The sequence below is a fragment of the Hemicordylus capensis genome, chromosome 1 (genome assembly GCF_027244095.1).
Source record: "Hemicordylus capensis ecotype Gifberg chromosome 1, rHemCap1.1.pri, whole genome shotgun sequence".
Classification (NCBI taxonomy): domain Eukaryota; kingdom Metazoa; phylum Chordata; class Lepidosauria; order Squamata; family Cordylidae; genus Hemicordylus; species Hemicordylus capensis.
Window position 1 is genome coordinate 83,203,323 of NC_069657.1, and position 27,152 is coordinate 83,230,474.

The 27,152-nt window shown below is 43.5% G+C and overlaps 1 protein-coding gene across 1 annotated transcript in view; it reads left to right on the plus strand.

The window, feature by feature from the left end:
• MYBPC3 (myosin binding protein C3) overlaps positions 1 to 27,152 on the plus strand; it is an 82,403-nt gene that overhangs the window by 53,012 nt on the left and 2,239 nt on the right. Inside the window, exons 21-33 of the mRNA XM_053258564.1 lie at positions 4,826 to 4,903; positions 6,067 to 6,226; positions 7,371 to 7,475; positions 11,324 to 11,512; positions 14,387 to 14,521; positions 15,638 to 15,805; positions 17,136 to 17,224; positions 17,800 to 17,995; positions 19,407 to 19,546; positions 20,132 to 20,291; positions 20,832 to 20,968; positions 25,829 to 26,008; positions 26,940 to 26,982. Coding sequence (XP_053114539.1) covers positions 4,826 to 4,903; positions 6,067 to 6,226; positions 7,371 to 7,475; positions 11,324 to 11,512; positions 14,387 to 14,521; positions 15,638 to 15,805; positions 17,136 to 17,224; positions 17,800 to 17,995; positions 19,407 to 19,546; positions 20,132 to 20,291; positions 20,832 to 20,968; positions 25,829 to 26,008; positions 26,940 to 26,963 — 1,761 coding nt within the window. The 3' untranslated portion in view covers positions 26,964 to 26,982. The remainder of the gene's footprint in view (positions 1 to 4,825; positions 4,904 to 6,066; positions 6,227 to 7,370; positions 7,476 to 11,323; positions 11,513 to 14,386; positions 14,522 to 15,637; positions 15,806 to 17,135; positions 17,225 to 17,799; positions 17,996 to 19,406; positions 19,547 to 20,131; positions 20,292 to 20,831; positions 20,969 to 25,828; positions 26,009 to 26,939; positions 26,983 to 27,152) is intronic.

Sequence of the window (27,152 nt, forward strand, 5' to 3'; positions counted from 1 at the left end):
CCCTAAGCCCAGGTTAGCAGGGTGAGCACTCCACTAATCTGGGCTCTATGATCGTGTGTTGGTCCGGCGGCGCAACTCGGCAACACACTAGGAGACCCCCGCCTGGAGGCTAAAAGCAGCCTCCCGGGCTCGGGGGTCTCTCCAGCATGCCCCACACACTCGCGCAGACATCCTGGAACTTCTGGGGGCAATGCAGCTCCTGAATCCCACAGCCCCCGCCAGCTCCATGACGGAGCCAGCAGTCGTGTGGGCGGCCGATCTGGCTGCCCAAGGCTGCAGCCTCCCCACTAATCCTCTCGAGGCGGGTCTCACTGATTGTGAAACTTGCCTCTATTTCTTTCAAATTTTATATGCTGTCATTTCATCACAGGGTATCGCCATAGCCAGCGGGAGGGATGCAGTACAGCATCACAGTCACTGCCTCCCATGAAGCAAGTCAGGTACAGGCAGCAATATCCATGTTTGTGGAATAAACAGAGTGCACTGCAGACAGGAATCTTTAGAACCCAATTTCCTCTCATGGGGGCCTCCTGCTTTGTGTAGCTTGTTAGCAATGTATGTTCCCAGATTTCTGCTAGACATTTTATAAGAAGTGAGCACTACTGTGCGCTTCTAAAGAACAGGTATGTTTCAAGCTTAGATTGAGTATGAATTTAGAAAACCTATACTACTACCCATATTTATCAGACAATCTTCAAGAGGCTCAAAAGGATATGCTGGACTGTAATGACAAAAGTTAAAGTATCTTTGTGGACTATCAAGCCCCACCCCTTTTGTTTAGCCTTTGACAGCAAAGAAGAATATTTATATACCGCTTTTCAACAAAAGTTCCCAAAGCAGTTTACAGATAGATAGATAGATAGATAGATAGATAGACAGATAGATAGATAGAGTGGGTATAGGAAAGAATCACCCCCTTTGATAGACCTTAAATTCCGGTTCCCTTACATCCTGAAATGAAAACACAAAGAAAATTCCCTTCACCAGCTGTACTTATCCAATGCAACCTATAACATCCAACTGAAAAAATCACAATTACAGTCCAGAAAAAGTGTCAGAAATAAAAAACAAGAATTACTGAGATTGAAAAAGGATCACCCCCCCCCCAATGTCAATATTTTGTTGAACCACCTTTTGCTTTAATAACAGCCTTGAGTCTGTTGGGATACTTCTCTATCAACCTTGCACATCTAGACGGAGCAAATGAGAAGACTAGTTGCCAGCTCTTTCTCTTCAACTTGATATTCCCTCACCTCAGCCTTTGCTTCGTGGGCATGTTTAGAACTTGGCACATGCTCAGTGAATAAAGTGAAAGCCAGGTTATGGCAGTTTTCCCATAGTGGGGAACCTTAGGCTTTTCATGAACTGCAAGAAGTCAATTTCCCCCCCCTGCCCTGCACTTACTTTTCTGCACATGTGCAGAGTATGCAGGGCCATTTAAGCCCTGGATCAAGGCTGTGGAACTCCAATAAGTAGTATGCCCACACACAACCTGGAAATTTTGTGTTAGTACATAAATTATCTGCCAGAGGCAGTATAAAACCTCTTCTGCATTGTTGAACCTTCACCTTCTAATCAGCTTTTAATTGCACGCTATTTCAATGTACTTATAATGCCTTTTTATCATGTTGCACCATTGTGAGTAGTCATCACAGCTTCCCAGTTCAGGTATGAGTTCAGAAAAGAGGGACTGTTCCCCAATGCTTGAGCTCAGTCTTTGCATACCTAATCAGGGGCATAGCTCCTATTGAGCAAGGGGGAGCAAATGTCCCTGGACTGCCTGTGAATTGGGGCTGTGCCCCTTTCACCTCCCATGGGCATGGGATCCACCTGCCTTTGCAGATAGCCCCACTGGCCATCTGGCTGCCCACCTACTGCTGGCCTGCCTTGCCTTTTCAGGCCATGACACCTAGTCTTGCTAGGATGGGGCAGTGAGAACAGGCACCTGTGCGGTGATGTCATTAGACCATGTGGGCAGCATGAGCAGTGGGTGAGTAGCCAGGCGGTATGAGTAATGGGGGTTGCAAAGGCAAACCCCAATGGGGGTGGGACACCCAGGGCCCCCTCAGCATCGCTACACCATTGGTCCCAGTGGTGCAGTCTCCCAGTGGTATAGGTCCCAGGTTTAGCCTCTGGTGACTTGCATTCTCTGCAGCTTTGCATATGGAGCAAGAGTTCTGCCTTGCAAGGAGACAGAACACGAGCAGCATGGCTCTGTGGCCCAGTGCATGGGGGCAGGGAAGAGTAAACAGTACCGAGCTAGGTGGACCAATGGTCTGACTTTGTATAAGGCTTTAAGTTTCTTCTGGAAGATGGACTTGTCATAGAATAGAGTTCGAAAGAGTCTTATAGGCCACCTAGTCTAACCTCTCAGTGCAGAAATTCAGAGCGAAAGCATCTTGAACAGATGGCTGTCTAGCCTGTCTGAAGGCCTCCAGGGAGGGAGAGCCCACTCCCTCTCTGGGTAACTGGCACCATTGTCAAACTGCTCTTGACCTTGGAGAGCTGCTCCTTGGTTTCTCCTAATGTTCAATCAAAATCTACTTCCCTGTAACTTAAGCCCAGTAGATCTAGTATTTCCCGCTTTGGTGGGACAGCTCCAAGTTCTGGAATAGTGCGATTGTGTGTCCCTTCTCGTCTCCAGGTTACAAATACCCACTGCAGCTTCAACCTCCTGGACTTGTCAGTTCCTCATCAGGATGAGACACCTTTACTTGTAACATATGCAGAGAGAAGTTTATCAGCTGCATCGTCTTTTGCCATTGAACTTCACAATGTGTTTACTCAGAGCTAAGCTCCAGTGGAATCAATGGACTTACTTTCTAGTAATTTATTCCAAGCTTTGCTGAGGGCCTCTACTTCCCCCCGGGGGTGAGAGAAAGGGGGCAGAGGGAGAAAACATGCCCATGAAAGGAAAGGGAGGGGGAGGAATGGTTATTTAACAGAGGAGATCTGGTCTTGTGGTAGCAAGCATGACTTGTCCCCTTAGCTAAGCAGGGTTGACTATGGTTGCATATGAAAGGGAGACTAGAAGTGTGAGCACTGTAAGATATTTCCCTCAGAGGGGTGGAGCTGCTCTGGGAAGAGCAGAAGGTTCCAAGTTCCCCAGTACATCATGAAATGGCATTCACTCCCTAAATGCCTGCCTACAGGAAGTAATGGGCTGGATGAGGGATAACAAATTAAAGCTGAATCCAAGCAAGACGGAGGTGCTCATTGTGGGGAACTGGAATTTAAGGGATGAGTTAGATCTTCTTGTGCTGGATGGGGTTACACTCTCCCAGAAGGAACAGGTACGCAGCTTGGGAGTGCCCTTGGATCCAGGCCTCACCATGGTATCTCAGGTGAAGGCTATGGACAGTAGCGCTTTCTATAAGCTTTGGCTGATTCTGCAGTTGCATCCATTCTTTGAAGAGAACGATCTCAAAACAGTGGTGCATCAGCTGGTAACCTTCAGGCTTGACTACTGCAATGCACTCTACATGGGGCTGCCTTTGTACGTAGTTTGGAAAATTCAGTTAGTTCAAAATGCAGCAGCCAGATTGGTCTCTGAGGTAACCTGGAGAGACCATATTATGCCTGTCTTAAAACAGCTGCACTGGCTGCCGATATGTTTCCGGGTGAAATACAAAGTGCTGGTTATTACCTTTAAAACTCTGAACGGCTTGGGTCTGGGTTACCTTAGAGAGCACCTTCTTCGGTATGATCCCCAATGCTCGTTGAGGTCTTCTGGAGAGGTCCATCTCCAGTTACCACCAGTACATCTGGTGGCGACTGGGAACTGGGCCTTTTCTGTAGCTGCTCCTGGTCTATGGAATGTACTCTCGGCAGATATCCACAGTTTAGGCTCGCTGTCGGCCTTTAAGGGAGCCCTAAAAAACCTATTTGTTTGGCCTGGCCTTCCAAGGCTTGTAAAGTGTTGTTGTTTTTTAAAAGTATTTTAATAGGTTTAAAATTGTTTTAATCGTTTTTTAATTGTTTTTATGGTGTTTTTAGCACAGTGTTTGAATTGTGGGTTTTATGTCTTTTTAAAAAGTTGTTGTACACCACCCAGAGCCTCTGGATGGGGTGATTTATAAATGTAATAAATAAATAAATAAACAAACAAACCTTGGAGAAGCCAATGCCAGTCTGTGAAGACAATACTGAGCTAAATAGACCAATGGACTGACTCAGTATATTGCAGCTTTCTATGTGGATCCCAGTCCACCCCCAACGGGTTTCTTCTCTGCCAGTCAGCCCTCACACCATACAGAAGAATGTGCAGAGAGGCTTGAGCTCATCACTGAGTAATCACACCTATACCTCACAAATCTGAGATTGGGATTGAAGCAAAGCTTCTGTATTAGAGGACTCGCCTCCAAGCTCTGGCATTCCCCTCTTTGGAAATTAGCCACTAAGTCTTTGGTCAGTTAGTCTTTGGTCATCACTGAACCGTTCTACAGCCCTCCATCTTCCAAGTGTGGCTCTTCCTGAACAGCTGAAGGACATGTGTTGTCAAGGTGTGTTAGAAGGAAATTTTCCTTATTATCTGCAACTGTAGTCTAAGGCAAGGATTCTCAGTGTTGGGTCCCCAGATGTTATTGGACTTCAACTCCCATAATCCCCAGCCCCAATGGCCTTTCATTGGGGATTATGGGAATTGAAGTCCAATAACATCTGGGGACCCAATGTTGAGAATCCCTGGTCTAAGGGGTGTCTGCTCCCTACAAAGTGCTGCTATAGGCACCTGCCTGGAATTACCTGCTGGTAAATCTGGCCCAGTTTTCCCCACTGTCTCTGTAAAATAAAGCCCCATTATTTCTGCATTCTGTGTCTTTTCTAGAACAAGGACGTAGTGCTAATAAATGACAAATCCACTGATCCTATAGGCACAAGTGGAAATTTGAGTGACGACAACAAGGTATGTTCTTCATTCTCCAAATAGCCCAACAGAGATGAGTGGCCTTAACACAAACATTGTGTGCCTCTAATGCTTGCAAAAAATTCATTTCTCATTTAATAACTTAATATTTTCTGTTACAAGATTCAAGTTATTCCTTTGAAACCTGCCTCTTTGGGGCTCCGGTTGCCTTTAAGGCGGCGTTTCTCAAACATTTTGAACTTTAGCCTCCCTTCTAAAGAACTGACACTAACTTCTTCTTGGGGGTGGGGGAGCCTTTAATCCAGTGATTTGCTCCATTAGTGTGTGTGTAGAGATTCTTGCAGACTACATGTGTACAGTTTGCTGCCGTGTGTGAAGATCTGTTGGACTGTGCTATAAAGCCCAGCCTGACATTTGAAGAGGAACAGAGCAGGATCTCTGTGAACCCTTTTTAAAACCACTCACAGAAAAACATCACAAAGAAGCAGCTCTTTCTGTACTCCCCTTTCCCCAGACCACAATGGAATAATAGGGCAATACGTCTGCAATCACCCCGCAGTCCATTGTGGTTAGTGAGGGTCCACTATAGGGCCTTCCATCGATCCAGGTCTTAGTTGGTGGGGAGAGGATGGAACCACTTGCCTCTGAGTCCTGTTCCACCCCACCTGCAACAACAGCCCTGCAGTGCTTGAGAATAAATGAACTAGGATAAAAGGTCAGTAAAGGCAAATGGCAATGGCCTTATGACTGAGTGTATGGAAGAAACTCTATAAGGCAGGATTCTTTCTGTGAGAAAAACCTCCTTAGCCTAGGGTAACTTAGGAACCTTCGGCTTCCATGATCCCCCCCACCCCCTCGCACTCATTCCAGTATGTGTTTTGTTGGAATATAATACATCTCCTTGTATGCACACAATCCCTGCAGAATTGGTAACTGTGTTTCTTCCTTACCTCTTGTACTAATTTCAGTGCTACAAGTGGGTGCCACCCACACCATGCATTCTCTCTTGCTCAGTCTCTTGAAAGAGCTGGCCTCCTTTGCTGGCCTGTGTGTTGTTGTTCTCTCTGACACATATACAGTATATCCCCTGCTGAGATTGACATTCTCCCAGTTACATGCTGTACCAAACCACTTGCAAGTATGTGATGGGCTTTCCTCCCACCACCAAGTGGCAAATAAATGCTTTTTTAATTTGCTCTCAGCTCCTTACTGATTCTGAAGGCAGAGTTCGTGTGGAGATGTATGAAGACCACTGTGTGTTCACCCTTGAAGGAGCTGAGAAGGAAGATGAGGGGGTCTACAGAGTTATGGTTAAGAACGCAGCAGGAGAAGATACAGCTGACATCACTGTCAAAGTTATTGGTAAACATGAGAGGCACTTTCCAAGGCTTTAAGGTCAAAAACACATATACTCATAATGCTAGAAGTGTCATAGGCCCATCTTAGTTCTCCCCCTCCCACTTTTTTAAACAGTAAAAATGCTACTATTGTAGGGGGAGCTGATCAACATTGGGGCTGCAGCACCCAGGGAGAAGGCATTTAACCCCTTCCATCACACTGCAGTCCTGATGTGGACCTTCCCACAATATCATAAGCCTCACAATTTGAGGGAAACATTCATGGGCACCAAAGGACAAGTGAATCAAGCCTCCTCTCTCTCAGCCTGAAACAGGATTGCCAGATTGCAGGCACTAATGATATTATTTTCTGATGAAGCATGATATAAACAGCCATTGCTTATCTTCCCCATTTCCTCCCAGTCTTTTTGCCTACCTCTCCCTTCCGTCACCACTGTAGCAAATAGAATCCCAGGTATGGGGTGTGTCTGTGTCATGCTTTAGAGGGCGGGGGGCTGCGGGTGGGAAACAACTGAAGAAAAATGCGCAGGAGAAGTCAGAACTTGGAGAAGACAGAAGAAGTCTGCTTCATTGGAGGTCTAAGGACATGGCATCAATCTCTGGATTGCAACCTGGTAATCCTAGCATGAGACTAGAAGGGGGGGGTGGGGAGAAAAATATAATTTTTGGAGGAGATTTGCTCATTCTCTGCCTCCTCTTCCTTCACTGTCTTATGAAGTATGTCACCAATGTGGGTTTTACCCTTTTGGCCCAAACATTTTATCTCTCCAAAAGCCAATGTCTGCCATTGCAACTTGACAGATGTTTTGAAATATTTGTTTAGTCAAGATATGACATTTTGTCTTGACAAAAGCATTACATTACATTGTCACCAAGATCAATAATTGGATCCATTTTTAAAGAGCATTGCGAAATGTGCTGCATGTATAAATAGGAGGCTTTATCTAATTTGATAGACTGCTGATTGTAACAGATTCAGTCTGCTGATTGTAACAGATTCAGATGGGAACTACAGAAATGTCGGAGAAGATCGAGTTGTGTGGAGAGATATTTTATGGTGAAACAAAAACTCACAACACCTTTAATTCTTTTGTTTAAGAAAATAGCTAGTTGCAAGGGAACCATTTCACCTCTTTTTATCTCTCTAGACGTACCTGACCCACCTGAGGCTCCCCAAGTCACCAATGTTGGTGAAGACAGCTGCACGGTGCAGTGGCAGCCTCCGAAATGTGATGGAGGACAGCCAGTCCTGGGTAAGAGTCCTTTCAAAGAGAACATTGTAGGAAGGTTTAAAAAGCATATACACCCTTAATGCCAAGATAGACAGGTTTTCTTAGGTTATTTATTTAAACAAAAATCTGCTCATAAAGATTCAGAAATTATAAAATAGACTTGTATTGTTCCACTGTCTCCTTAGTTTTTCATATAATGTTGTTTAAATATTATTTCATATAGTAAATATTAAATATTAAATTAAATATTAATATTAAATTAAATATTATTTTCACAAAGTGCTTTACATACCAAAAAGAATGATAAAATGATTCCCTATCCCGGGCAGGCTTGCAATCTAAAAGGAAACAGAAGGGAGTCTCCAGCAACAGCCACTGGCAGGGATGCCACCTCCAGCCTCAGAGGCCCGATGCCTCTAAATAGTGATTGCAGGGGAGCAACAGCAAAGCAGCAGAAGAGAGGGCATGCCCTCAGCTCTTGTCTGTAGGCTTCTCAGAGGCATCTGGTGGGCCACTGTTTGAAACAGGATGGTGGACTAGATGGGCCTGATCCAGCAGGGCTCTTCTTATGATGCTATGCTGGGATGAATGGGAACAGATGCACCCCCCCCTGCTAAATAAGAGAGTTAAAATGTGTCCCTTTTAAATATGTGGTTTTCTATCATTGTAAGGACAAAATTAGCACTACCTATTATTTATTATTTTTTATTAATTTTTTATTTTTGAAGGGTAGCTTAGCACATTAGCCATAAGTGGTGACAGAGGAAGTGGTTCATGCTTTCTGTGGAATACACATAATGGGAATCCATGATGAGCTGCCTGAGTTTCTGCTGATCTCTCCCAACTTCAGATTTTGCACAGAGAGGAAGCATGAATGGCGTGCATGTCCCCTGTCAGCACTGTAATGTGCGAAAGCACTCTCAGTCTGAGACACATTTCCCTGACTGAGCTAAAACTATCCTTGGACAAGGTCACTAATGGGAATATCAGATATCAAGACAAAAGTAGAGGAAGAAACTGTCATCAGAACCAGCTGATGTAAAAGGCCACAGACTCGCACAGTGGGAGGCACGCTGAAGCCTTCTGAAATCTACAGGCTTAAACTTGCTTGACTATTTTAAAAGATACTCAGATTGCATCTTTAGGGCAATTGACAGTTAACAACAATCAAATAATAAATCCACTGGCAACAGCACAAATAATCTAAACAGAAGTAAGAAAAATCAAGGCCAGCTTTAGCACCATAAAAACATGCTTTCAAATGAGGTTGACACTTGCCATCTGAATGCAGCCAATGCAGTGGTTAGCCAGATCTCCCAGAGCAATGAATTCAATAATCTGGATGCTGCTGACAGGAAGGCCTGATCCTGTGTCCCATCCACCACAGCTCACAGGGCGGAATAACATGTAAAGGCTTCTTCTGACTAACTTTGCATTGGTGTGTGGCCAAAATAGTGCCCTTATTGAGATCACAAAAAGTGCCATTGCACTACAGAGCCTAATTTATTTTAATAAGACACAAGCTTCCAAAGCAGTAGACTTCTAGACATAGAAAGTGAACCAAGAGATGCTTAAATCAGGTTTTGCCCTGTATATTTGACTGAAAAGCTGAAAAGCATTCACTAGAATATACATTAGATTTCAAAATATCTCTTTTGCTTATTCTGATGCATGAATGACATTCACAAATGATGCATTCTAGAGCAGAAAGAGTTTCTAGCATCACTTACAGAGTAAGAAGATCACCATAAGAAAAGTTATAAAATGCAGTCATAAATTCCAGTCTTGCGACTTCTTGCTGTAATTCTCTTTTGAAATTATTTTGCCTAAGTATGGCTACTCTTGATCCAAAATTGGGTTGTCCACGCAAATTGAAACATTGCCCCTTTGATTTTAGTATGTTTCTGTTTTTAATGCCCAAAGGACATCTCTTAATTAGTAATTTACCTGTTTGGCTGATGGCAGAACAATTGAAGTCCTATATTATTTTGGTTGGTGTGCAAGTGACTGAGCCCTTCATGATCTGAACAATGTTGTGAGGTCCAGTAGCAGGATTTGCTATGAAAATGGAAGGATGGGGCTGATGCTGGGGTTGGTTCCTAAGCCATGTTGGTGATAGGTCGTAAGTGGCTGTTTCAAACTGGAAGTCTGTCGGATGCACAGATTGGCTTTTTCCTTTTGGCCCGATTAAGAAGGAAGTCACTTTCCAGGAACATTTAAAGAACTACAGTGCCTCAGAGTAATGTCAGCTGGAATCTACAGCCATTTTTGAAAAATGAGACTTCTAATATCGGCCATGTTGTATGGGCTTATCCTGCTTCTTCTGTACAGAATGATATCATGCCAATCTAATGAGCAGCTGATCCTGGCACAGATTAGACAGGATAGGTGAGTGGTCACTGCCGGGTTCCAGAGTGTCTCTGAAGCAGAACAAGTAGACCACACTAGGGATGTGCACGAATCTATTTTTTCATTTCAATGAAAAACATTGAATCCACTCTCATTTCTTACCAGAGAATCTACCCTCAGAAGAATATCTCAGAAACAACAAAACCCAGTGCCCCACAGTCTTGTCGTTTTGGGGGTGTCTGGCACCCTATGTGCACTACACCACCACTCACTCTGGGTCACTCTGGTGCCCCTCAAGTGGAATTATGGGGCTGCTGAAATTCCCCATTATTCCCTATGGGGGGGAAGCTTAAAGATGCACAAACTTCAGAAATTCTTTAAAAATCATCCCTTTCACCAATTTCTTTGAAATCTGGGTGGCAGCAGGCACCGATTGGGGAACTACCACCTGACCCACTCTTCTGCCCCCAGAACCCCTTTTCTGCCTCAAATCTGCCCCAAAGACATGCAAACTTCAAAAATCTTTTAAAAATCACCCCTTTGCCCACTTCCTTTGAAATCTGGGTTGCAGCTTCCTTGCACCCATTGGGCACTACTACCCACCACAACCCACTCTGGACCATCCTGGTGCCCCCCACGTGGAGCTATAAGTCTGCTGAAATCCCCATTATTTCCTATGGGGGAAAGCTTAAAGATGCTCTAACTTCAAAAATTATTTAAAAACCACCCCTTTGCCCAATTTATCTGAAATTTGGGTGGTAGCTTCCACCCATTGGACATTACCACCCAATCCACTTTGGCCACAAAATGGAGGTCCGAATCTCTGAATTTTTTTTGGTCTGAATCTGGGGTAATTTGTTTTGTACCCGAATCTGGCCAATTGAAGACAGGGGTGATTTGTTTTGTCTACAAATCACCCGAATCAGCCAGATTCGGGTACAAATCATTTTGTACCCAAATCTTTTTGCACATCCCTAGACCATACCAGGTCTTTGAATTACATTCATGCTAGGACTGCAAGCTTTAGTTAGTTTATTTGGTAGATTTTAAAAAATCTTTAGTTGAGTAATTGAGGAGAGCAAATTTTCATCAGTAAGTCTGTGAGTTAAGGGCAATAAGAAAATAACCTAATAAGGGATTTTTAAAAACATATTAAGGATGGTCTCTCCTAATGACGAGTTTACTGTCTCATCATTTTGCCTGTTATGTTATTATACACTTCATTCAGTATCTCAAAAAAGCATCTATACTGAAGTTTTGGTAATATGCAGATATATTTAAACAGAATTAATTGGTTGGTTGGTTAAAGAACAGATGATTGATCAGCTAAAAACTGTGGTTGACAGCCCTAATCCATACATTAAATGGCAGATGCTTTGAAATGCAGCTGGTAACTGAAAACCAGGTTTGAGATTTTCTGAGCAGTAAAAGAAAAATGGTTGTGCTCACTTCTCTTTGTAGATCAGGCTTTGGCCACAGAGAGTTCCCCTACATATCCATAGTCTCATTTCCATTTGCAGGCTATATCTTAGAAAGAAAGAAGAAAAAGAGCTACAGGTGGATGAGACTGAACTTCGACCTTCTGAAGGATCTGTCCTATGAAGCAAAGAGAATGATTGAAGGAGTTGTTTATGAGATGCGCATTTATGCAGTAAACTCTGTGGGCATGTCCCGGCCTAGTCCTGCCTCACAGCCCTTCATGCCAATTGGTGAGTCTTAACACACACAAGCATCCACAGGAATTTTTCTGGGGGGCGGGCAATATATATATGAATGGGGGGGGGAGACTATCCCTTTATCCTCCACCACAGACAGGATGGATAAACATCAATTGCGTTATTTCTAAGGTAGAGAGGTATAGGTATTCCAAGGTAGGGAGACATAGACACACACACCTCATCTCATTTTCTTTCTCCACACAACCTACAAGAACTCCCTGTTTTTTGTTTTTGTTTTTTAAGATAGCTAGTCCCTTGCTGCTTCCTTATGTTTTACAATTTCTAACTCTTTTTATTCCTCCTTGCAACTAAGTGTTGGGAGGTTCCAATTTCGAGAAATTGCTGATGAATTTCTAACTGTTAAAATTAGAAGTGTGAGAGGCAAGTTGGGTCTCGGTGAAGGAGGGGAACTAATTGACCGCAACCTCTCAGCTTCCCCCATTCCATTATGGGTGCAAATATCATAGTATACCACCCAGTGCTCCATTAATCCTACCCCCCTGTGGAGCTGCAAGGATAGCTGATTAAGAAAATATCTATGGAATTATTTTCTATAAATAATCACTATGACCCTCACCACACTGTGCTCCTATCAGTCCCTGAGCTAGGAGCAAACTGTGTAAGTCTTGGGGGAAAGAAGAATCTGAACGCTTGAGGTAAAGTAGGAACAGAAATGATTGAAGGGATGGCCCAGCTGATCAAAGACAACAATCAGGGGGAAGAACTTTCTGAAGTAAATGGTGTGAAGCTTCAAGATCCTAGTAATGGGCCAGCTGAGAAAGAGGAACTGCAAGAGGAGTCATTTATCTGTGATCTTCAACTACCACTCAAATCTTGGGCCGTGGCAAGTGAAGAAGTACAAGAATCCCTGCAGGAAGCAGCTGAGCTAAAAGGTTCCAAGGCTTTGATGAAATGAGAGATTGAATTGTTTAGTAGAGTACATACTTTGCATGCAGTAGGTCCTGGGTTCAGTCCATGGCATCTCTAGGTAAAGCTGGAAAAGAGTTCTTCCTGAAACCTGAAGAGCTGCTGACCATCAGTGTAGACAATACTGAGCTAGACGGACTGATGGTCTGATTCAATATAAGGCAGCTTCACATACATTTATATATCTCTCCAAATAAGGTCCCAACTCTGGAGAGGAGGCATCAGGTTTGCATTGTGTGGCAACATGAGTGCATCCATATTCTTCCAGTGAGTGATGCACATGCTTTTCAAAAAATTATGGGCTGGAAATGATAACCTTTGATTAAATTAGTTACAAGCAGCTGAGTAAAATGTATTTGTTTGCAACACCAAGAGGTGGGATGCTAACATTAGGTTCTCCATCTGTTATGTGGTCTTCTTTTTGGGTATGTATGTTATGTGGTACAGAACATTCTGTCATCTTTGAAATATTTAAAATAATGTACTCAATATGTTTAAATATCACGGTGTTGACTGGCTTGTAAAATACAAAAATATGGCATGGCAACAAATTGCATCATTAAAATGTTTTTTCCAGCCATTCCACATAATCAAAATGGTATGAGAATGAACCAGTTATTAAATTTCTCTCACTTCACCCACAATGCCCTTTGCAGTTTGTGAAACTAGTAGTACATTTTTGTTTTGCATAGCAAAATCTAAAAGGATGGAAAAGGCATTTCTTCAATACATAGCTTCCTTAGGTACAGGAAAACTTCTTATGTTGGTGGGCTCTAATCCACAGAAGTTTATATCAAAGTAGTCTTTTTAATATTCAGGGTGCCAAAAGTGTCATTGTTGTTTTTGCCACAACAGACTAATTACCCCATAGTACTGATTATTTATGACTCCCGAATCTGAGGGTAATTTTGCTGTTCTCAAAATTGAGAACAAGATTGATTAGTGATCTCTGTTGTAAGTAAAAAAAAGAATAGTACTGGGATAGTTTATATTATCCAGCTATCCGATGATCTCTGTGCCTTACCCACATTACAGAGATGCACACAAAACTCACCTAACCCAACTTTTCTTTGAGAAAGGTTTTTGTGAGACTGTAGATTTCACACACGCACGCGCACACACACACACACACACACACACACACACACACACACACACACACACACCATGCTCCTGTCTTGCCACAAAGAATACTTTCAGCTTAGCTATCTGGCATGTCTCAAACAACTCCCTAGTCCCTGTTGAGGTGACACCTGATTCCCCTCTTTATATCGCACAGTTTTTCCCAGCTTTTCCTAAAGAATAGGTTTCATAAGGGCACCTATATTCCTCCAACTGTACCTGGGTGGATCACAACCACTTTGTGTCTATATTCTTTGAAGGCTACATGAAGTAGAGAGAACTCTCTGACAAGAATTTTTCAGTTGTTGAGCTCAAGTTATGAAAATGAAGGTTCATCAGGTTGTTTGAGAGTATATGTTTCATTCCACAGACACTGCCGGTTGACTTTTGAGCCCAACTGGAGATGCAGTAGTTAGCCCATAAAGCTCTAGATGGAGTTTGCATCTTAGCAATCAAGTACCTCTTAGTGTGAGCCTTCCCATTATTTAATATTGTTGGAGGAGACCTGTTTTGAATTAAAGAACTATTAACTCCACAGATGCCTGGCCTTTTTGGTCAGAGTCCCAGTTTCGCAGAACTTCCTCTGAGTTCAGCATGACAAGGATTCTGTTAGCAGGTAACCCCTTTCCCTCCTGAAAGGTATTTGATGTGCTCAGAGTGGTCCTTTACAATGATTTTATATTGTGTTACTCATTTTAAGATTTTATATTCCAGTTTGCAAAGCACTTATTAGCTCCCTTGATGTTTTTAATAAGAAAACTGGGGTGTTACATTATTAACATAATTCAAAATATCTGGATCTCACATTCTGTTTAGCCCCTCCAAGTGAGCCAACACATTTTACAGTGGAAGACATTTCCGACACTTCGGTGACTTTGAAGTGGAGACCCCCTGAACGGATTGGAGCAGGAGGCCTGGATGGCTATAACATTGAGTACTGCAAAGAAGGATGTGAGTAAGCCTTGCTGCAGTCGGAACTGCCCTTCCATGGGATAGAGGACACCGGTGTCCCAGGCTCACCAGTCGTAGTCACTTTTACTAATGAAAGCAGCAGCCATTGGGCAAATAGAGGCAGTGGCGGGGAGAGTGACACTGGCATAGGTGGGGGAACAAACCCCTGCTAACTAAGCAAAGAGGCACCTTTTAAGTGGTGACAACTTTATATTGAGCAGGGGGAGAGCAACTCTCCAAATCCAACCCCAGCACAGCATCTCTCCAGTGGTGGTTGCTGGTGTCTAGCTTACTGTATATTTTGTTTTAGATTGTGGGCCTTTTGGGGGCAGGGAACCATCTTTATTTAATTTATTTATTTTCAACATATGAACCACTGCCTACACTTATGAGCACTTTTGTTGAAAAGTGGTATTTAAATATTTTTGTTGTAGTAGTAATCTGCCTTCAAACATCTGGGATTATAGGACAGGATGGAATATGTAGTTTCTGGGCAATTTTGAGCCCTAGGGGTTTTTAGAGTATTAACCACTGCCTACAGTTCTGTGAGTATCATACCATATAACCATTCATCACTGCAGAGCTAGTATAACATAGTACGCTTTTAGCTAGGAGGTCCCTAAACCAAATATTAACTCAGAAAATGGTGTAGGCAAGTTACTGTCCCCCCACCCACCCACCCACATACACCTCCACAACATTTCCACTTGTCTTTTAAAAAGAGATGACTATTCATTGGTATGTTTTGAATACAGTGACTGACAGAATTCTACTATCCTGAAATATTAAGATGCACAGGGCCGTCCTTGGAGAGCCCTGGTGGGGTGCGGGGCCCAGGGCAAATCTGCCAGTGCAGAGCCCCCTTCTAATGGGGGTTACAAGAGTGGGGCCTGGGGCGGTTGCCCTGCTTGCCATGCCCTAAGGACAGCCCTGAAGATGCATCTCTGCTGCAGACTTCCCAGCAGAATCATGTGCAGAATAATTAATCTATCTCTCCATTTATATTGCCTTTAAAAACTCTTTTTCACGCATATCCTTTTTAGATAGAGCACCAGAAAATCCAGAGGAAACCTCTCCATGAAAAGCTTTGCCTAACAAAAGATTTTGTATTTGTAGCCACTGAATGGATTCCAGCTCTTCATGGCCTAACTGAGCGCACCTCTGTCATGCTCAAAAATTTGGTCACAGGAGACAAACTGTATTTTCGCATCACTGCCATAAACCTAGCTGGTATAAGTCCCCCAGCAGTTACCAAAGAGCCAATTACAATCCGAGAAATCTTGCGTAAGTATCTTTACTGAGCTATCATCAGTCACTGAGGCCATTTCTAATGGTTCCATTAATGAAATGCTGCTTGTTGAGATCATTTGGGGAGGTTTGCACCTGCAGTTGCCACTGGCTTGTCTGGTGGCCACTTAGGGTTGGGCCTTCCCTGTTGCTGTCCTGAGGCATTGGAATGTTCTTCCTGCTGAAATAAGAGTCTCTCTGTCCTTGCCTGTTTTTAAAAAGATGTTTAAAACACACCTGTTCACCCAAGCTTTTAACTAGATTTTGTTTTAAACTGTTTTAATATTTTAATTGTTGTTTTTATTATGTTTATTGTAAACCATCCAGAGACTGCAAGTTTGGGGCAGTATACAAATATATTAAATAAAATGAATGAATGAAAGAAAAGAAAGTTGGGAAATTGGCTGATAACATTTGGTTATTAGAGGGAATGGGGGGGGCACAAATTCTTTCATTTCATGATAACTGCAGATATCCTAATATAAAGTACCCTGTTTAAATTGGGTACAGCAATGATTCTGATGAACACCCCTACATGTGATGACAGGATGTGCAAAGATCACATTGGCACATCCTCATGTTGGCCCAGGTGTGTTCTGACGGTAGCCTGGACATTAATGTGTGTAGGTGCCATTGCTTGTTTGACCCAGCCCAGGATAAATTAATAAATAATAGAATGCATTTACTTCAGTATCATGAAACTATTGCAACTCTACTTTATTGGCAGCAAAATCAGTTTGCTTTGTCATTCTGATTGCATTGTGGCTCCATTAATCACAAAATTATTAAGTTCTATTAAGAATATTTATATAACACTTTTCAACATATAATATTCTTACTGTCCTGCCTCAAATGTATTCCTGTTTAATGTGTCACTTTTCTATGGGAATGAATAGATGGATGGATGAATCTTTATTTTGATAACAGATCAGAGAAAGGAAGAAAGCTGGTACTGTTATATCTGTTTTGTGCTATGTGTTTTGTGGTGGTGGTGTTTTGCTTAAGATGCTTTGAGGTTTTTTTTTAAGATTTTTTTTTTTAAAATTAACAATTTGATTAAAGTGTGTAATTTTTTCTCTGATGCACCCTTTACTGCTTAGATACCATGATAAGATTTGCCATTAACAAGTTTGGACTCAGTAATGTGGAATGGTATTCAACCACTGAATATCCTTTCACTCCAGTTTTCTTGGACTTATAAAAACTTAACATTCATTGTCAACATCATTCATCCCTTCATTTCCAACCCCCTCCCCGCCAAATATGAGATATCCAGTAGTTTGGAACAGTTTGATTTTAACAGTCTGATTGGATTTCTGATCCACAGAACATCCCAAAATCTGGTTGCCACGCAATCTCAGACAGACCCTGATGAAGAAAGTTGGAGATACAATCAACATTGTAATTCCTTTTCAGGTACGTGATTAATTTACTTGACCTTAGCGCAATATCGTCTTGAATCGGGGTGGATGACATCATCATAAACTACCCCATTGAGGTGTCCTGGTGTAGCACTCACTGCAGCTATAGCAAATTTGGTTCAAATCACTACGGTCCACAAGTTAGGCAGTCCACAAGTTAGCCTACTTGCACCTCAAAGATTTACGCATCCACCATCTTGAACTGGGGTGGATGACATCATCACAAATTATGCTGTTGAGGTGTCCCTATGTGTCTCTGCAACCGTACCTGATTTGGTTCATATTGGTCTAGGCATTGCAAAGTTGATGGGGGGGGGGGGACGACACACACACACATGGAATTGCCGGGTTATCTCATAAGCCTACTGGAAAGTAGGCTAAACATGGGCATGTTCTTACAGAAGATGGAAACAAGACTCCAAAAAGCCTGCCTGTGCTCATGTTCCTCTACTTGTGATTTAGTTACCATTGACTTATTAGGACAAAAGAGCATGTGTAAGTAGGGGGAGAGAATTAAAACAATTAAATAATCTGATGGTAAAATTATTATTTGGCCATTTTCCCCCACAGGGTAAACCTAGGCCTAAAGTTACTTGGACAAAGAATGGTCAGCCACTAGACTCCAAGGAAGTGGGAATTCGAAACAGCAACACAGACACAATCCTGTTTATCAGAAAAGCTGAACGCCATCACTCTGGAGTATATCAAGTAGAGGTGCAAATAGAAAACATGACAGATAAGGTTGATATTACCACACAGATCATGGGTAAGCATTTAAACACATTGTAGAGGAGTCGCTGTGTTGGTCTGTTGCAGTGAAAACAACAGATAGTCTTGTGGCACTTTACAGTCTTATAAATCTATTGTCCTTTAAGTTTTGGGGGACTACAGTTCTTAGAGGTTCCAGAATAGTAACTCCCTGCACACATTCCTGGTGCCCCTACAGAGGTGCTCAGCCTGGCTTGAACTGTGTTCAAGGAAGGAAACAGTGTTTATCACTGAAGCTAAGAGTAGCGTAGGGAACAAGTTAGGGAGATAACACAGTTGTAGCATCCTACCCCACAGGAGTCTACACAGGACCCCCCCCCCAACACACACACCCAAGAAAGGCTTTCCACACGGAGATTCTGAAGCACTCCTGAGACTTCCAAACCAAGGCAGTCATGGCTTCATTTTCATCCCTCCAAGTACTTACACTCCTGACCTGGGCATTCCAGCCACTCAGTCACCCTTACCAGATTCTTCTAAAAGTCAAGGCAAAATCTCTAGAATCCAAACTTTACTTCCAAGATAATCCCACCCTCCTGTCTAGCTCTTCCAAAACTCATTGTTCTAATCATAATGTCTCCCATTGAAGACAATTTCCATTAACCGTTAACTTAATAGAGCCTTAATTCAGGTCCTCTTTACCCTAAAAAGGGGGGGTATCCTTGTTTTAAGGTTAAAAAGAGTATCCCCCAGAGTTACCAGGGGCTCAGGGTCCTACCAGAATCCTTGGGGTCTGCCCAAAGACTTTGGGCTCACAAGAGATAGGTCCACCTACAAAAAACCTATAAAAGCATGTGACATTCAGTGGTCATAAAACCACCTGTAAGTGGATCACCCTCTCAAGAGAGTGGGAGCCATGGCTGGGTCGTAAGACTCAGACTATCTGCCCGAGTAGAAGTGAATGTTAGCTCATTTCTCCAGCCAAGAGTACTCACAGGGTGTCCCTTCCAGAACAGGCAACCATAGCCACACAATGTCCCCTTGTTGTTTCCATCAGTCCAAACTCCCATAGCTGTAGAACAACCCTCCATCCAGTGTCCCATTGGCAGCCCCTGGCCGTACAGTTTGTTCTAAGAAAATCACACACCTTAAGTCAAGATCTCTTTCCCCTAGCTTGTGTGAAAATACTGGCTGACATCCAGGCTGTGGACTGTAGATGTGTGGGGCCAACGCTCCGTGAAGTTGGGTTCCTGAGAGCTGTGTGACTCTTGGGGACTGGCTTGCAGGGGGTGCTTCCAGGGGTGGGGGAGATAGACAAAAATAGCACTGCCTTAGTCTGTAAGGCAGCAGCTGCATGCCCAAAGTGCCAGTGCTTCTAATAAAGCAGTGGTAATTTGTTAGACGTCAGCCAATGAGTGGGAGTTCCTGCATACAGAACATCTGGATTTCTGGCTGTTTTCTTTCTGCAGACAAGCCTGGCCCTCCTCAGAATGTGAAGATTGTGGATGTGTGGGGCTTCAACGTTGCGCTGGAATGGAAACCACCTCAGGATGATGGCAATGCTCAGATCACAGGATATACAGTCCAAAAGGCAGACAAAAAGACAATGGTAAGGGTCACAGGCTGGGTGAGCCTGTGAACCCACCCTAAATGTCCATGGGACATATTTAGCATAAATCATGACTACAAGGGAATGTAGGTTTTCAGGGTTTTTAAAAAACTGTTTACTATATTTTTTTACTCATTTACTATTTTACTATTTAGTGGCTAGATTGGGATTGCACAAAATACACATATAAGTGAAGCTTCTCTTTAAAAAATTATTTATGTAGCTTTTTAGTCAGACAACATAGGCAGAAGCAAAGATAAAAGAATGACAGAAGTTCCCTCTTCCTATCTGTCTATCCAATGGTTTTTTCTCCTGCCATTGCCTATAAATGTGGCATAAGGCAGCTGCTAGCAAAATCTATATACATAACAAAGTACGAGAAAATGCAGTAGAGATACTTGTATATTAAACCTACTTTTAAAATGCAGATAGTCATTCATGCAGTACAGTCATTCACACACACACACACACACACACACACACACACCATGTGCGAGTCTACATACATCTAAATGCAGGGACCACATAATATCCGAATAGGGCTAAGATCTACAACTTTTCTGGCATGGCATTCTTTAATTTCAGGAATGGTATACTGTGTTTGATCACTATCGCCGCACAAATTGTGTCGTATCAGACTTAATAATGGGAAATGAATACTATTTCCGGGTCTTTAGTGAAAATCTGTGTGGACTGAGTGAAAATGCTGCAACTACCAAAAATTCTGCCTACATTAAGAAAACAGGTAACCTTTTGGTGCCTCTACCTTTTCCTGCATGTAAATAGATTCCCTTTCATTCCCCTGGGGAGAAATAAAGCACTGTGCTGGGAAACGGGTGAGTGGATGTTGCAGTGGTGGGTGGAGAAGGAAAGAATTCCAGAAGGGTGTAGAAGAGGAGGGGAGGGACACAGCTAAGGGGAAATGAGAGTTGGAAAGGGGCAAGAGGCTAGAGCTCTCCAGTCACTCCAGACTGCCTCCCATCCAGGCCAGTAAAATTTCATGAGCATTTCAATAGGTCTAGTATTGAAAAATGGTTTCTCTGATATGCTTGGAGGAGGAAAATAGCTACTGTATTACAGATCAGAGTGTTTTTCTTCCTTTAAACTGGTGAACATGCAGCTGAGTATCTTTATTAATAATCTGTGAAGTGTGTCAACATTAGTTTTCCTGGTTCTCGCTATTTCAAAACATTTCAGTGGGTAATGTAGAATTGTAAACCATCATCTCTGGGCAAGATTAAAGTGGTCTGTTTGCTTGTTCTTTTCTCCCTCCTTGTCTAAATAGGCACAGTTTACAAGCCACCAAACTACAAAGAGCATGACTTCTCAGAAGCACCGAAATTTACTCACCCGCTATCAGATCGCTCTGTGGTTGCTGGGTACAATGCCACCCTCAGCTGTGCTGTAAGAGGAAGCCCAAAGGTACACACACCCCACCACTAATATTCTCAATGTGTATTAAGTGCAAAAAAAGAGAAAAGAATAAATCCATACCTTAAAGTGAGAATATAGTTGTTTTCTTCTAACTGAGTAAGCTGCATAGGACATACACATAAAACAGACACGTCACCTTTGGACATAACACTAAACAGCAGGTCCAATGAAACCATGGTTGTGCCCCCATCCTCACCCCACCCACCCCCGGCACACATTCAGACGAAATGGAGAGCTGCCTCTCTGCAGTCACGCTGAGAGGAGGGAACTTCATTAAATGAACTTCCTTTAATGAAGTTCAGCCCCGGCAGCCAATGAGGGAAGCTCCTCCCCTCAACTCAACTCCAGTTCTATGAAGGTGAAACTTCAGTGCCAACATTCAGATGCAATACTGGCACTGCAGAAATGGAGTTTACAGCAGCGAAATGCCACTCTGAACCAAAGCTTCAGACTGGAGTTCAGGGAAGGAAACCAAGGGTCCCTTTCCACAATAAACTCCTGTTGCCCACATTCAGACGGAAACCGGAGGGGAAGGGACCTCCTGTGATGTCCAAACCCAGCCACTGTTCTATTGAAGCATTGAAATGGAAGAGACAGGCAGCAGAACAGGGCCAGGAAGACTGGCTGGAGAGTGAGCAGTGGGGGCAGAGGTGCACCTAGGTAATTTTGGAGCCTGGACCTAAAGCTTTTGGGAGCCCCCTGCCCCACTCACACAGTATTTTAAACACATTGTTGACATGACCACACCACCCAGGACAGACTAAAAAGGATTTGGAGACCCCCCCAGGGCAGGTGGAAGCCTGGGCTTCGGCCCCAAAGTCCAGGGGTAAGAGCACCTCTGGCGCAGTGGGAAATGCTACTCATGTACAGCAGGTAACCCCAGAAATTCAGTAGGTGAAAATCTCTCGCAGCAGCAACCAAAGCCTCTGATATTGTAATATCAGAGCACATTTAAAGATCTATGCTCAGGCAATACGGGTGGCAAAGAAGCGGTTCTTTTCTGCCCGTATTGCATCTGTGAGTTCATGTCCAGCGGAGTTGTTCAGGGTTGTGAGGGGGCAAGTATGTGCCCCCACTTCCTTGAATCAGAATTTGGAGCCATCAGTTACTCACTGTGATGTGTTTAAAGCATTTTTTGCAGATAAAATCTCTCTGATTCGGGCCGACTTAGATGGAGACTCCACAATTAATTCTATGTCTGAACTGGAGGTGTCCAGCAACTCCTCTTATGTGGTTCGACTGGATCAGTTGCAGTTTGTGACTCCTGAGGATGTGGACAAGCTGCTTGGGGCAATGAGGCCTACCACCTGTTCTCTTGACCCTTGTCCAACGTGGCTTGTTCTGTCTAGCAGGGAGGTTGTTGTAGGAGGCGTGATAGAAATCATAAATGCTTCTCTGAGGGAGGGCAGGATGCCTCCTTGTCTTAAGGAGGCAGTTATTAGACCTCTTCTTAAGAAGCCTGCATTAGATCCCTCAGAGTTGAGCAACTATAGGCCTGTTTCCAACCTCCCATGGCTGGGCAAGGTAATTGAGAGGGTGTGGTGGCCTCTCAGCTCCAGGTGGTCTTGGAGGAAACTGATTATCCCATTTCAAACTGGCTTTCGGGCAGGCTATGGGGTGGAGACTGCCTTGGTCGGCCTGATGGATGATCTCCAATTGGGAATTGACAGAGGAAGTGTGACTCTGTTGGTCCTTTTGGATCTCTTGGCGGCTTTCTATACTATCGACCATAGTATCCTTCTGGAACGTCTGAGGGTGTTGGGGGTGGGAGGCACTGTTTTACAGTGGTTCCGCTCCTACCTCGCGGACAGATTCCAGATGGTGTCTATTGGAGACTGTTGCTCTTCAAAATCTGAGCTTAAGTATGGCGTCCCCCAAGGCTCCATACTTTCTCCAGCGCTCTTTAACATCTACATGAAACCGCTGGGAAAGATCATCAGGGGATTTGGAGCGGGGTGTTATCAGTATGCTGATGACACCCAGATCTACTTCTCCTTGTCAACTTCTTCAGGAGATGGCATAACTTCCCTAAATGCTTGCCTGGAAGCAGTAATGGGCTGGATGAAGGAGAATAAACTGAGACTGAATCCAGATAAGACGGAGGTACTTATTGTGCGGGGTCAGAACTCCAGAGACGATTTTGATCCCCCTGTTCTGGATGGGGTCACTTCCCCAAAAGGAACAGGTTCGCAGTCTGGGAGTACTTCTGGATCCACACCTCTCCCTGGTATCTCAGGTTGAGGCGGTGGCCAGAGGGGCTTTTTATCAGCTTCGGCTGATACGCTAGCTGCATCCGTTTCTTGAGATGAACGACCTCAGAAAAGTGGTACATATGTTGGTAACCTCCAGACTTGACTTTTGTAATGCTCTCTATGTGGGGCTGCCTTTGTACGTAGTCCAGAAGCTTCAGTTGGTACAGAATGCGGTGGCCAGGTTGGTCTCTGGGTCATCTCGGAGAGACCACATCACTCCTTTGTTCATAGAGTTACACTGGCTGCCAGTAGGTTTCTGGGCAAAATACAAAGTGCTGGTTATAACTTATAAAGTCCTAAATGGCTTAGGCCCTGGGTATCTAAGAGAACGCCGTCTTTATTATGAGCCCCACTGCCCATTGAGGTCATCTGGAGAGATCCGTCTCAGGTTGCCGCCAGCTCGGCTGGTGGCCACACAAGGACGGGCTTTCTCAGTTGCTGCCCCGAGACTGTGGAATGTACTCCCTACTGAGATACGATCCTCCCCATCTCTTACAATTTTTAAAAAGCATTTGAAAACCCACCTCTTCACCCAAGCTTTTTCAGTTCTTTAAAATTTTAAGGTTTTAATTTGTAGGTGATTTTTAAATTGTTAAATGGTTTTAAGTTTTTGTATATATTTTAACTTATTTTATGCTATTATAAACCGACCAGAGATGAAAGTTTGAGGCAGTGTACAAATGAGATAGATAGATAGATAGATAGATAGATAGATAGATAGATAGATAGATAGATAGATAGATAAAAATATCTCAGGACCAGAATTTGATCTGGGAATTGCACGATGAGAACCGAATATATGAATCAGACCACCGACTTCCATATATTCCCAACTATTTTGACTGGTAGTGGTTCTCTAGGATTTCCGATTGATCTTTCCCAGTCCTTCCTAGAGATGCAAGGGATTGAACTTGGAACTTCCTGCATATAGGAAGGAGCAGGACAGGGCTTGCGTAGCTAGTACGGACAGGAAAGTATGCCTGGATAAAGAAATTTGGAAGAGGGAATTACAGAAGCAGCATGTAATGTAAGGGGAAACAGCCAACGTGTTCTCTGGAGATACTAAGAAGGGCTCACAGGTAGATTGGGAGGAAGGCAGATTTCTCTGTACTATGAGGCTTGGGAAGCATGCCAACCAGAATCACAGCCAGAGGCTTTCTACTGGGGAATTCCTTGAGCATGGCCTCACCCTGTCATAAACAGTTTGTTTACAAAGGTAGTCCTTGGTATTAAGCTTTCAAAGGAAAAACAAAGCAATACTAGCAAATTTTCAAACCTTATAACTATTAAAATGGTTAGTTCAGTTTCTAAAAACATCTTCCATTGAGAAGCAGCTAGGTAGGTGACTGGAATGCAAGTGGAGGAGAACTCGGCTCAGATCTGACAGGACACAGCATAGGACCCATTTGAAGACTTATGTGGTAGTGGTGCGTGCAGCAATAAAAAATTTTTGGTCAGCACACATTGCATCTGTAGGTTCACATTCAGCAGAGCTATCCTGGGTTGTGAGGAGTTTAATTTCTGCTCCTGCCTTAAATCAGTACCCAGAAACATTCTGCTGTGATGTTTTTCATGGGTTCTTTGTGGACAAAACTCCTGTATCCAGGCCGACTTGAATTCCACTACTTCTGCAGGGTCTATGAAGGAGGTGTCCAGCAACTCCTCTTGCAGTATGAGGTTGGATCAGTTTCAATCTGTGACTCCTGAGGATGTGGACAAGCTGCTGGGGTGGTGCGACCTACCACTTGTTCTCCGGATCCTTGCCCAACTTGGCTACTTCTATCTAGCAGGGAGATTGTTGGAGGTGGCCTGGTTAATATCATAAATGCATCGCTGAGGGAGGGTAGGGTGCCTCCTTGTCTGAAGGAAACAATGATTAGACCGTTTCTTAAGAAGCCTTCCCTGGACCCCTTAGCGATGAATAGTTACAGCCGAGTTATCTTAGAGAGCACCTTCTTCGGTACGATCCCCACCGCACATTAAGGTCATCTGAGGACGTCCGTCTTCAGTTGCCACCAATACGTCTGGTGGCGATTCAGAGGTGGGCCTTCTCTGTGGCTGCTCCTGGGCTTTGGAATGTGTTCCCAGCAGAAATCCACAATCTGAGTTCATTATGGGCCTTCAGGAGATCCCTTAAGACCCATCTGTTTGGCCAGGCCTTCCAGGGTTTTTAAACTGTAGTTTGGCCTGGTTTTCCAGGGTTTTAAAAACTGTTTTGTTTTAATAATGGTTTCATGTTGTTCTTACAGTTTTTGATTTTAATTGATTTTAGTGTTGTTTTAATGTAAACCGCCTTGAGCCATTTTTGGATGTTATAGAAATCAAATAAATAAATCATGTCTATATAGTGGTGACACAATCTGTAGTAGCCACAGAGCCTCTCTACCCTCAGTAGCCACAGTACCACTTTGCTAGCAGTAAGGACAGGCTGTTGAGTTGCATGGAACCCGTGCACACACCCTGCTTTTGGATTTGCTGGCACTGTGCAGAATATCGGCCATCGTCTCTCATTCTATGGTACCCAAGTAGCTAGAACAGTGCCATCTTGAAGACATGTCTTTATCCTTACCTCTAGTTTTAATGTTCCTGCCCACAGCCCAAAATCTTCTGGTTCAAGAACAACGTGGACCTTTCTGGAGATGCCAAATATCGCATGTTTAGTAAACATGGAGTGCTGACTCTCGAAATCCGAAAGCCCAGCCCATTTGATGGAGGACTTTACACCTGCAAAGCTGTGAATGAATGTGGTGAAGCTGAAATCGACTGCCGGCTGGAGGTCAGAGGTAGTAAGGATCCCATTTATCCAATACACATTAAACTTTAAGTGGACCAAAAGGTCTCCCCGACTTGAAAGATAACTACCAATCACAGTAGCCAATCATTTTTAAATATTTTTTTATCAAAGATACCATTGCAGTGTGTCTTCCACTTCTTGAATAACATGCCCAACTGGCTTCTTAGCTGAAGTAAATTGCAGCATTGTAGAAGCTTCCTTTCAGTTTGAGTGTCTGGGAGACAGGCAAGCGTATTAATTATTCCAAAAATTTACTTTGTTCAGCACAGTGATTCATAAGAATTCACAGGCTCCAATCCAGATAATTGTGTCAGTGTTGCTGGTGACAACATGTACTGAGTCCCCCAAAATGTGCAGCAGTCCCAAATAGTGGGCATTCTGTGCCACTTTATCCACAATGCTGGGATGAAAAAAGAAATACAATCCTATCTCCACAGATCTACATGATCATCCCCAGATGTAGGCCACCCATGTGCAGTGATAGTCTCTGCTGACGTACATGTGGAAGGAGAATTTCTTTGCCTAAGAGTAGCAGCATTCAATGCACTCTGTCGCCACATAGCGGCTGTTCCATGCACTCAAACCCAACTGCCCAAGCAGCTTCAGGGCTGATTAAAGGTCACCATCAGGACAGAGTTGTCAGGGAGGAGTACAGGTCAGCTGAGGACTTTTACCAGAAGCGCACATAGATGATTGTGGTATAACACTAGCATCCGGCACAGATGAGACTATCTATCACCAGCACCAAAAACCTTTTGAGTATGAGCGAGAGAGAAAGCTGCTTGCACACTTGGAGTTTCCTGGATCAGTGGCAATGTAGCCAGTATTCATTGTGACCAAGGAAATGCACATTGTTCTGATATACCCTTGTTAATGCACTCTCATTTTTAAGAAATTATTTTGCTTCCTGCAGTGCCACAGTAGAACTCTGAACTAATGGTTGTCAGCACGTCCAGGTATGAAAACAATTCCATAGAAATAAATAAGCTAGGACAGTGGGGTAGCTTGTAAGCAGATAGATGGATTATTAATATACTAGCTGAACCAGGAGCAGATCATTTGTCTCTAGTCCACCCCGCTTTCTCCTCCCCAAGCCCACCCACCAGTCGCTGCTTTCTCTTGCCAG